The sequence below is a fragment of the Gobio gobio genome (assembly GCF_949357685.1).
Source record: "Gobio gobio genome assembly, chromosome: 16".
NCBI classification, from domain to species: domain Eukaryota; kingdom Metazoa; phylum Chordata; class Actinopteri; order Cypriniformes; family Gobionidae; genus Gobio; species Gobio gobio.
Window position 1 is genome coordinate 2,198,010 of NC_137109.1, and position 12,121 is coordinate 2,210,130.

General features: G+C 39.8%; 1 protein-coding gene across 1 annotated transcript; it reads right to left on the minus strand.

Annotated features, from left to right (window-relative positions):
• Positions 1 to 246: 246 nt before the first annotated feature.
• Positions 247 to 10,242, minus strand: LOC307139821 (uncharacterized protein). Its single transcript, XM_079838931.1, has 5 exons — positions 9,897 to 10,242; positions 9,630 to 9,803; positions 2,775 to 2,948; positions 2,435 to 2,596; positions 247 to 1,539 (listed from the first exon to the last, which is right to left on the minus strand). The coding sequence occupies exons 2-5, from the start codon at positions 9,785 to 9,787 to the stop codon at positions 1,455 to 1,457; spliced, it is 579 nt and encodes a 192-aa protein (XP_079695057.1). The 5' UTR covers positions 9,788 to 9,803; positions 9,897 to 10,242; the 3' UTR covers positions 247 to 1,454.
• Positions 10,243 to 12,121: the final 1,879 nt, after the last annotated feature.

Genomic DNA, 12,121 nt, shown 5'->3' on the forward strand with positions numbered 1-12,121 from the left:
AATCCTACCACCACAGGAAATCATACAAAGATAACTTACCTGTGATGGAGGATGACTTCTCAGTCCCGTGTTTCTTGGGAATATCCCGGACGAGCCCCCATGTGTTAGAATTTAACTTTTAGGTAGACTATCAATATTCTCAATCATCAGTCGATGTCCAATATTCCAACCCCTGTGATGTGTGGCAGCAGCTGCAGCGCGAGATATCTCAGGAGAATGCTCAAGAACCACAGACACAGTGCAGTACTAAAACATTCTCAAATTTATTAAGGAAGAAAGGTCATATATAGAGTTGTAAGTGAAACATGTATTTGCACAAAATGTGTGCATGTATATCAATGTTTTGTCTCGGTTGTCTGGGTGTGTGCGAATGTGTACTTAGACAAAACATTAATTGTGCGCACGTACCATGGCAGAAAAGTCAGTGTTATACAAGGAAAATTAGAAAGTGAAGCCCAAGAAATAAGAAAATATTAACATATTTCTTTTATTAAATATTAAAATTCTGTGCCCCATAAAGGCTTGGGCCGGCCCTGGAGCCGAATATCATTTATTATCTTTATAAGCGCTGTCTCTGTGCTGTGATGCGGTCGGAAGCCTGACTGAAAATTGTCCAAATATCCATTTGATCTTAAGAATTTATTCAGCTGATTGAAAACAACTTTTTCAATGATCTTGCCTATAAAGGGGAGATTTGAGATTGGTCTGTAGTTGCTTAAAATGGTCTTCCAGATCCAGATTGCTCTTTTTCAGGATGGGCTTAACAACTGCAATTTGGAAAAGTCCCAGAAAGAAGTGATGAATGTTCCACTTCTAGCAGATCTGTTTCTAAACAGTTAAACACACTTTTAAAAAAAGAAGTGGGAAGTGTGACGAGGGAGCAAGTTGATGTTTTGGTGCTGTACAGTTTCTTCCAAAATTTTACAATCAATTACCTCAAAATCAGACATAGTGACTAATTTCTGAAATTGTGGACGAGTCTGTCTGACCTCAGCACAACATGAGGATATACTGATCACCTGTCTGATATTATTGATTTAAATCAAATCAAAACTTATTATCATATGATACATTTATGTGCTATACTTGACAATCACATTTATGATTAGAAACATTTGAATCATTATGTATGAGTTCAATCAAAGATTATTATATTTGTAGGCCTGATACTGAAGAGCCTGAAGATTTCTGCTGACAGACTCATCTGAGCTCTTCCTCTGTTCCTCCTTTACATAAAACAAAACCATCATTTGGCTGAACACTAAACCAACATTAATCCTCAATATCACATGTTTCTGATACGCATGCTAACACACACGCTGCTTTATTTAACTGTAAAGTCTGAGTCTCTTCCAGCTGTATGAAACACATTTACACATTAATCACACATTTATTTATCCTCATAGACACAGTAGTGAGGCTCTTCTGTGATCACCTGATGGTTTCTGATCCTCTCATGACCATAGAGATTTAAACCATGATCTAATCGATCTATCAGAGACATTTGGTGATTGATCTTCATCTTCATCTTCATCTAGTCTGTAAGGAGGAACCAGAAGAGAAAACAATCAGTGTTCAGTGGAACAAAGTGTAAATTAGTTACTATATTTTAATGACTGTTTTTGAGTAAAAAGAAGTGACATTAATTCCTGTAATCAGATTAATTACAGACTTTATATTATCCTGCAGAGATAATCCTCAAACAATATTTGTGTTTTAAATACTCTAGATTTAAAACATGACTGTCGTTCATATGTGTGTGTGTGTGTGTGTGTGTGAGTGTGTGTGTGTGTGTGTGTGTGTGTGTGTGTGTGTGTGTGTTGGTGTGACTGCAGAAGGACCTGCGACTCCTATTGAGTCACTGTAAAGGAGAAACACATGCTAATGAGTGTACGGCGTATGGAATAAACCACAGCGAGCAAACACAAATGTTATCTTCAGTTCAAACCTGTCAGTTAAACTTCCACGAGTCAAAGCCGTTTGCCCTCTAGTTTACACATGTTTGTAGGGCTCTTAGTAAATCACTGACAGTAAAGTGAGTGTAAAGTAGTGTGACGTGTTGCTTGTCACAGTAAAAACACACTCGAGACAGAGACATTTCTCATGTGAGGCTGGACGGCTGTGAGCTGAAGCTGAACTGATTTTAGCAGCGTTTTCCTACAATCTGACCAAGTCTATTTTCAGACTGAAATGATTCTCTATTACTGACACAGTTAATAAAGCAGGTGTTGCTGTGTAAAGCTGAGACTGTGTGCTTTTGTTCTCTTTCCTCCTTTGTGTTAAACATTTTAATCAACTTTACATTTTGTTCTCACACAAACCCTTTGTTGCAATAAAGCTGAATGATAATTTCCTCTCATGAATATTTGAAAGGTTTGTTCTCATATCAGAGGTAAATGAAGCTCTCTTTAATATCACAGTGATGTTTCCTCACCTCAGGACACAGTTTGAGTCTCGTAGCTCGTCTCTGAGCCGCTGCTTTGAGTCTCCGATATTATTGTCTCTCAGATCAAGCTCTTTTAAAAACTGCAGTGCTTTTGAGTTAGTCAAAGACTGAGTTAAAGAAGAAACATCTGTAATGCCACAGTCCCGTAGACTAGAAAGACACAAACAGAGGAAGAGATTATCTCACAAACAAATCATTAAGATGAAGAATTTTACACAAATATAATGTAAACTCAGGCTCTTCATGAGATATTGACTATAAAGTGTTTTAGTTTAAACTGTTAAAGTGATTTTAAGCATTTTGATTCTTGTGTGTGAATGTGACTGACCTCAATCTCTCCAGTTTACAGTGTGAATCCTTCAGTGCGGCACATAAGGGCTTCACTCCTGTGTTTTCTAGTTTATTCCTGCTCAGGTCCAGCTCTCTCAGGTGTGATGGGTTTGATTTCAGAGCTGAAGTCAGGATGAGAAACTGTTTCTCTGTAATACTGCATCCACTCAGACTGAAGACAGAAAGAGAAAATGACTCAGATCTGTGATGATCATCTTATTGAAGAGCTACAGCATATAGTCTGTCATTTAGTCTATAGTTTCCCTTTTTTTATTATTAATATTTTAATTTATGTGTAATGCACTTTGAGTTGCTAGTAGATAGATTAGCCATTCATCAAAGATTATTCTTCTGAGACAAAATTTCTGACTGTATCTCCTCCTAGAGCTTTAAAGCCACAACCACCAAACTCGGCTTAGACCTGCAGATCCGACTCACGGTTTTCCTAAAAATGACGATTTAAGAATTAAATCCCATTGACTTTCATTGACGGAATGTTCAGATGAGCCAAGACTATTCAAACTCCAACTGTCAAAATTCAAAATCTGACAGTTGGAGAGGCTCGTCAGACTCTATTAACAGCCATTCTACAGTGTGTGTGTGTGTGTGTGTGTGTGTGATGTGTAGGTTTAGGGGCAGGGCCTGTGTGTGTGTGTGTGTGTGTGTGTGTGCGATGGGTAGGTTTAGGGGTAGGGGCAGTGTGTATGTGTGTGTGTGTGTGTGTGTGTGCGCGTGTGTGTGTGATGGGTAGGTTTAGGGGCAGGGGCAGTGTGTATGTGTGTGTGTGTGTGTGTGTGTGTGTGTGTGCGATGGGTAGGTTTACGGGCAGGGGCAGTGTGTGTGTGTGTGTGTGTGTGTGTGTGGGCATGTTTTTGTGAAATATCAGGACACAAATGTGTATAATGACATGAGTATTACAAAAAGAGGGTGAAATATGAGGACGTTCCCCATGTCCTCACTTTTCAAAATGCTTATAAATCACACAGAACAAGTGTTTATTTCACAGAAAGTAAACTGCACAGTCTCCTGTGAGGGATAGGTTTAGGGGCAGGGGCAGTGTGTGTGTGTGTGTGTGTGTGTGATGGGTATGTTTAGGGGCAGGGGCAGTGTAATGCTGCGTTCACACCAAACGCGAATAGAACGTCTGGCACGAGTGATTTCAATGTTAAGTCAATGGAAAGGCGCGTTGACGCGCTTCTGGAGGTCTCGCGGCGCGGAAGGCGCGTTTCGCGCGGCGCGAAGGACGCGAATCCGCCTCTTTCGCGCGTCCAGTTCGTCTGAATGGCACGAATTGGACGCGAATTGAGCGTCTTGCGCGATACGCGCGTTACACGTGAATAGGGCTTTTGTGCATTCACGCGTTTTAAGCGAATTCGCGTCTGACGCCCGAGTTGAAAAATTTGAACTTTGGCGTCAATTCGCGCCGCGTTAACCAATCAGGAGCCTGCTTGCTGCTGTCACGTGGTAAAGTGTAAAGTGCATAAATTAAAAATAGTACTATTGTGTCACAAAATGTAGTTTTAAGACTTTTTCAGGTGGGAATGTAGTTGTTTAAAGCTCAAATCTCGCTGTTCATCTCAACTCGTTCATCTCGCTGTAATAGGCTGTAATAGGCTCATAGGCTTTCATTTGGGCAATGCGCATGCGCGGGTTGTGAGCGCGTTGTTTGTGTTTGAGCTCCGTCAAATTGATTCATAATCCTTGATTTTCTTCTTAATACTCGCTTACAAAAGAATACTTTCTATTATTTACAGCGTGTGAACATATCTCCGATACGATTCTCTATAAAAAACAATCGAATTGCTTTGATATCGCTACTTATATCCGAATTTCCGCTACTAGCCGTAGCCCGCTAGCCTTGCACGCGTGGTAACTTGTTTAACATTACACCCGGTAAACACTGATAGCTACAATTCGCCATCGTAGCACTTCTGCTACAATGGCGAATAACTCGGATGTGTGTCTAATGTTACCTTTGAGTGCAGGTGAGGACACGTTCGAGCTGCATTCGGTGCAGTTGGAGTTGGAGTCGTTGGAGAGACAGATTCGCGGCCTTCTAGACAGACAAGCTGTGCTGAGAGAGCGGCGAACGGCGCTTGAAACATCACGCGCCGATGCGCACAAGTCAGTGGATACTAACATTTTGACTCCGACCTCGTCTACTCCGCGTGTTTCTCTGCACAGGACCCAAGCACCCAGGACGCGATCATCATCCCTGGTTTCGTTCACTCCGGCCCCGACACAGCGCCATGGACCCTGGGTGTTTCCACAGCGGAAGACGCGAGCCAGGACCAGAGCGAGGACCTCTCCGCCCCTCCCGGTCTTCGAGATCTCCACCCGGAACCGCTTCTCCCCTCTTCGCGAGACGGAACGCGACGCTGTGGTCATCGGTACTTCCATCGTCCGGCATGTCCACGCTACCTCAGGTAAAGGCAAGGTTATCACTCACTGCTTTCCAGGCAGAACAATCCTTCCAACCACTATAGATAGATTCTCAAATAGCTTACCTGATCTGTCTCAGCTGCTCAGTGAACCCAAACAAACAGATGAACTAGAGGAAATGACTAGCAGTATGAGCACCATTTTCTCTAGTACATTAGAAATTGTAGCACCAATTAGATTAAAAAAGGTTAGAGAGAAAACTAAAGCACCATGGTACAACAGTGCTACACATGTTATCAAGAGAGAAACTCGTAACTTAGAGCGTAAATGGAAACAAACTAATTTAGAGGTCTTTAGAATCGCATGGAAAGAAAGTATGTCACGTTATAAAAAGGCCCTAAAAGCAGCCAGAGCTGAGCATCTCCGCAAACTAATAGAAAATAACCAAAATAATCCAAGGTTTTTATTTAACACTGTGGCTAGACTAACAAATAAACAAGCATCGCCTGAACAAAATATTCCGTTACAGTTTAGTAGTAATGATTTTATGAACTTCTTCGCTGACAAAATAGAAAGCATCAGAAACAAAATTGTAAATGTACAATCATTAATGATGTCTTATGATTCAACCGCAATTATCGCCCCTCAAGAACTACTACACCGCTTTACAACTATAGGACAGGAAGAGCTAAATAAACTTATCATTGCATCTAAACCAACAACATGTTTATTAGATCCAATACCCACTAAACTACTGAAAGAGTTGTTACCTGTAGTGGAAGAGCCTCTTCTCAATATTATTAACTCGTCTTTATCTTTAGGTCATGTTCCAAGAATATTCAAGTTGGCAGTCATAAAGCCTCTCATTAAGAAGCCACAATTAGATCATAATAACCTAGCAAATTACAGACCAATATCAAATCTTCCATTCATGTCTAAAATACTAGAAAAAGTTGTGTCCTCTCAATTGTGCTCTTTCTTGCAAGAAAATGATATCTATGAAAAATTTCAATCAGGATTCAGGCCGCATCACAGCACAGAAACCGCACTCGTTAAAATCACAAATGATTTACTTCTAGCTTCTGACCAAGGCTGTATCTCAATACTAGTTCTACTCGATCTTAGTGCTGCGTTCGATACTATAGATCATAAAATACTATTAGATCGACTTCAAAATTACACTGGTGTTCAGGGACAGGCATTAAACTGGTTTAGATCGTATTTATCAGACCGCTACCATTTTGTCTGTCTAAATGGGGAAAAATCAAAGATAACATCAGTAGACTATGGGGTGCCGCAAGGATCCGTGCTAGGCCCTCTGCTATTCTCTATATATATGCTGCCACTTGGTAATATTATAAGTAGTGCTGTCAAACGATTAAAATATTTAATCGCGATTAATCGCATTAATGCCATAGTTAACTCACAATTAATCGCACATTTTTATTTATTCTAAATGCCCCATTTCTTTTTGTCCCATTATTTTTTCTTATTTTAATGCTCTTATCAACATAGAAAAGTGGATCGGCTTGCTTTGTTCAAATGTTTGTTTTATTGAAAACAACATTGGCATACTGTAGTGTTCGATTTCACACCAACATTCTCACTTGAAGCAGTCATTCACACTTGGAGCAAATAATCGCTCACACAATGTAGCACTGTCCATCAATAAAAGGGTGAAAAAAATACTTTGTTGCACAAACAGCCCCTTCAACAGCCCTTTCTAAGGGATCAAAACAGGGTGATACAAAATAAAATTACAAAGTGCACATGCAAGGTAAACTAGGACTCCGCCTATAGTGCAGTTAAACCAGGGGTCGCCAACTAGCGGACTCCGGACCGCGAGATGCGTCCATCCGGACCGCGAAGCCTTTTGACGTAATGAAACAGTTAACGTTGCAATGCTCACTGTTACTACGTTCACTTCAGACCCAGACGCGCGGTCAAGCATGCAGTGAAGAAGAGACTGATGGTGCGCTCACACCGGACGCGAATGACGCGACATGCACGCCGCTTAATTCGCGCCGCAGAATGTCTATTTGCGTCTTTGCATTGACTTAAATCACTCGCGCAAAACGCTTCATTCGCGTCCGGTGTGTAGGCTACGCACCATCAGAGCAGAAAGCAGCGCTCAAGACAAGCACTTTTAGTTGAAGACCCTGAGTTAAACCATGGCTTAATACGTTTCTCATTTCGGCATCTCACGCTTGCCATCCACGTCTACTGTTTTAATGGCCGAAACAAGTGTGGGCAGCCGCAGCGTGCCTGAGGTTTTGTTTCCGGTCTAGCTACACCCGGAGTGGTGTTGTAGTTTTTCTAACGTTACTAGTTGTTGCAACAGCATGTGAAAAAACTACAAAGTTTGTTAGACCAAAAAGAACGTTAATCTCGCGATAAAAAAATTAACGCCGTTAAAATAGGTTTGCGTTAACGGCGTTAATAACGCGTTTAACTGACAGCACTAATTATAAGAAAACATGGAATTAATTTCCACTGTTATGCTGATGACACTCAATTATATATTTCATCACGACCAGATGAAAACGCTAAATTATCTAAACTGACAGCGTGTGTTGATGATATTAAACACTGGATGACATGTAATTTTCTGCTATTAAATTCAGATAAAACGGAGGTATTACTCATTGGTCCAAAAAACTGCCCACAAAACCTCTCACAATACAACTTTAACTTGGAAGGATGTCCTGTCGCTTTATCCACTACAGTAAAAGACCTGGGTGTTATATTAGACCGCAACTTGTCTTTCGAAAGTCATATTTCATATGTTACAAGAACGGCATTTTTCCACCTTAGAAACATTGCCAAGCTACGTAACATGCTATCTATTTCTGATGCAGAAAAGTTAGTTCATGCATTCATGACCTCGAGATTAGATTACTGTAATGCTTTATTAGCTGGTTGTCCTGCATCATCAATAAACAAGCTACAGTTAGTCCAAAACGCAGCTGCTAGAGTTCTTACTAGGTCAAGAAAATATGATCATATAACACCAATTTTATCATCTCTACACTGGTTACCTATTAAGTTCCGTATCAATTACAAAGTATTGCTACTGACCTATAAGGCCCTAAATGGTTTAGCTCCAGTGTATTTAACTGATCTTTTATCGCCCTACAATCCATTGCGCTCTTTAAGATCACCAAACTCGAGGCTTCTGGTCATTCCTAGGATATCTAAGTCCACTAAAGGAGGGAGGGCATTTTCACATTTAGCTCCTAAACTCTGGAATAGTCTTCCGGATATTGTTCGAGGTTCAGACTCGCTGTCCCAGTTTAAAACTAGATTAAAGACGCATCTCTTTAGCCAAGCATTCACATTATAAATAAGTTTTATACTACAGTTAAATCGCACCAACAGCATTAATATTCTGAACAGCAGTTATGCTAATTATTTCCCATCTGCTATACAAATAAATTTGAATTGAATTGAATTGAATTGAAATCTGTGGTTTATTTATAAAGAGAGCGCCTATTTAAAAAAAATAATCTTGTGTTTTTGGAGTTGTGAGATCCAGGCGATCACTGGGCAATCACTGCTCATAACCCCAGCGAAGGCAGCCTTTCCTCCGCCAGTCCTTCTGCCGTCTGCCGCTGGCTCTGATGTCCTGTAGTGCTTTGTTTTGTGTGGATCTAACGGCCGAGCTTTGCTCTCATGAATCTATAATTTGTTGTCTGCCAAATCGTTTTGACTGAGGGCAAAGAGAAGTTTCATAACTTTATATTTTAAGGATATTTAAACATACATGCAGTGAAGATAATGTAGGAGTTGCCTGGACCATATTTGTGTGGCTATTAATGCTTAATATATATTTTTAATGAAAATGAAAAGAGGCAGAGTGGTGTTTTATGATATATTTCTCCTGCAGTGCCTTGAACGCGCGTCAATTTCGCTTCCAGCGCTCGATTTCTACGCGCGTCCAATTCTCTGCTGACGCGCGAATGCATTCAAAATGTTTGCGCGTGAAACTAGACGCGGTAGACGGGATTTTGACGCTCAATTCGCGTTTGGTGTGAACGCAGCATTAGGGGATAGAAAATACGGTTTGTACGGAATAAAAACCATTACGTCTATGAAATGTCCTCACATTTCACAAAAACCCCCCTGTGTGTGTGTGTGTGTGTGTGTGTGTGTGATAGAGTGAGAGTGTGTGTATCTGTCTGTCTACTCACTCGCTTCAAACTTTATGGTTCAGCTTTCTCAAGCCAACTTCAAATTTTGTTTACAAAAAATGAAGGTGGTTGTGGTTCATCTTACCCCAGGGGCATCTTACCCAGACTTACACAATCAGTTCCAAATACTTGAAATGCAATTATTCACTAGTTCAACACTTAATTTTAACTGTGACCAATGGCAAAGGCCAGAAGATGCAATGCTACAGTATAAATGATGTGACTTGAGGTAAACAGTGAACTGTAATCTCACTGTAACTGTACAGTATAATGATACTAACTGTAGTTTCTCCAGCTGTGATTGTGGGTTCATCAGTAGATCACTGAGGTTTCTCACTCCAGAGTCTCCTAGTTTATTCCTGCTCAGGTCCAGCTCTCTCAGGTGTGATGGGTTTGATTTCAGAGCTGAAGTCACAGCAGAATAACCTTCATCTGTCATATCACAGCCTCTTAACCTACATTAGGAGAAATGAGAAAAACAAACTCTTTATTCTGTTTCATTCAAATATCAAAACACTTTTTCTTTCTTGTGTGTGAATGTGACTGACCTCAATCTCTCCAGTTTACAGTGTGAATCCTTCAGTGCGTCACATAAGAGCTTCACTCCTGTGTTTTCTAGATTATTCTCGCTCAGGTCCAGCTCTCTCAGGTGTGATGGGTTTGATTTCAGAGCTGAAGTCAGGATGAGACACTGTTTCTCTGTAATACTGCATCCACTCAGACTGAAGACAGAAAGAGAAAATGATTCAGATCTGTGATGATCATCTTATTGAAGAGCTACAGCATATAGTCATCTAGTCATAGTAATCTAATCATTTAGTCTATATGTGGGGATCTACACAGGCAGTCACACAACACAGCTGCATCACATTTACCCAATACCTGGGATCACATGATGTTTTGGGAGGTCACATGACTAATCAGGAAGTGATAAGTGTTTGCTGGCTGCGAGTCAGACTCTTTTGTGTTGATGCTAGGCACGGTTGTGTGAGTTGGGCTCCCTTTTCATGCAGGTATAATTTTTCATGGTATAGCTAGTGATGGGCAGACCGAGGCTTCGTGAAGCACTGAAGCAGTTGAAGCAAATGTGTCATATTGTTTCGAAGCTTCGAATCAATCACCCGTCTCTACGGCGCCATCTAGTGGTCATTTCCATGTGTTGATCTGAAATACCTTGACAATGATCCATGAAAAAAAAATTGTTTTTAACATCTGTCTGACAACTACATGATCTTGGTTTTGTAACCTGTAGCCTCGTCATTGTAAAGAACTATATATATTTTGTTTGTTATACAAAATGAACATTAATAAAATAAATAAAGTCACAATGTGTCACATTTGTCACAAAACATTTTTATTCAAAAATATGAATTGCTCTGCTGTTGAAGGACTCAGCTGACTTCTTTTATTACATATAATTTCTCCAGCCTTTGAAAAAATCCTCTCACAAGGGACACTTGTTGCTGGCATGCACAAATATTTTTGGATGATGTAAATACATGGATGATGTATTGTTGCAGAAGGCTAGCTGCCTATCACAATACACACATCTCACTTTAGTGCTTCCAAATGGAAATGCTCCCACACCACAGATGTACGGCATCTCTTGCGTGCAGCCTCCATTTTTATATATATTCTATTAATATATCTATCTATAGATCACCTATGAATCTATATCTATATAATTCTATATATCTAACTTATGCTGTGCTATCTATCTGTCACTATCTAACTTAGCCTATATGAATGTGTCACTATATCTATACTATATGTCACTGTCTATACCTATCCGTCAATATATCTAATTTAAATCTAGCCTAAATATAACTAACCAAAGCGCACTATAAATCTCACTGCTATCACAAAATCACTGCTATCACAAAATCACTCTCCTCTCACAAAAACCCACGAGGTGAAGATGGATTTACTTCACTTTTAAACTGTGGTGAATTAGGTTTATACCATAGACCGTAAAAAAGTATACAGATGTGTGACTGTGTGGTTTGTTCCCGCCCCCTTTAATCAGCGCAGTTTCGACAGGCGCCACCTGATGAAACACTTTGAAGCTTCATTTAGCCATAGGCTGCGTTCGAAACCGCATACTCATTGAGTAGGTACTCATTTTCAATAAGTACTTACTTAACGAGCTCTAAAAGAGTAGGTACTATATTGCCTGATCTCGTTAAGTATGAATGCGATCCGCACTTTATGCGCCATGTTGACGTTATCATGTGACCTACGACGTTATCTCAAGCGCAACAACTTGAAAGACGAGTGACAGGTTTAATTCATCGATCTATAAATATCTTAATATTGATTAAACTTGCTAATTTTGTGGGCTTGTTGAAGAAACAGCTGCCCATTTATTTTGTCATATTAACCCTACTAATCTGACCCAGTTTTATCCTTACCAAAACCCACAATCGTGATCTCTTAAATATGTTGTTAATTTCTTTATTTTATATGCAAAACATTTCATCCACAAACAAAATTGGCCTAAATCTCCTTTATATTTTCCTTTTTCTTTTTAAATTTAACTCCTGTTTTATCCCTCAAGCTTATGAAATAAAATTTAATTGCATTATGATGAATTATTCAAAGATATCTAACCTTGTTATTGTTTTTTCTTTGTATATAATGTATGCAAACCCATGATATTTGTTTTATTATTAGGATTGTTAAAGATACAACCATGTAATTATAAAATAAAAGATAGGCCTATGAGTGACAGGTGCAGTGACAGCTCGAAGCATCAGTAACTCCACAGCCCGAC

Bases quoted from the DNA above. Each gene is read 5' to 3' on its own strand.
- LOC307139821 (XM_079838931.1), bottom strand. From the start codon at position 9,787: ATGACAGATGAAGGTTATTCTGCTGTGACTTCAGCTCTGAAATCAAAC. The intron at 2,597-2,774 runs GTCAGTCACATT...GTGTCTTTCTAG, and splicing joins TGTAAACTGGAGAGATTGAG to TCTACGGGACTGTGGCATTA. The intron at 1,540-2,434 runs GTGAGGAAACAT...TCCTCCTTACAG, and splicing joins GACTCAAACTGTGTCCTGAG to ACTAGATGAAGATGAAGATG.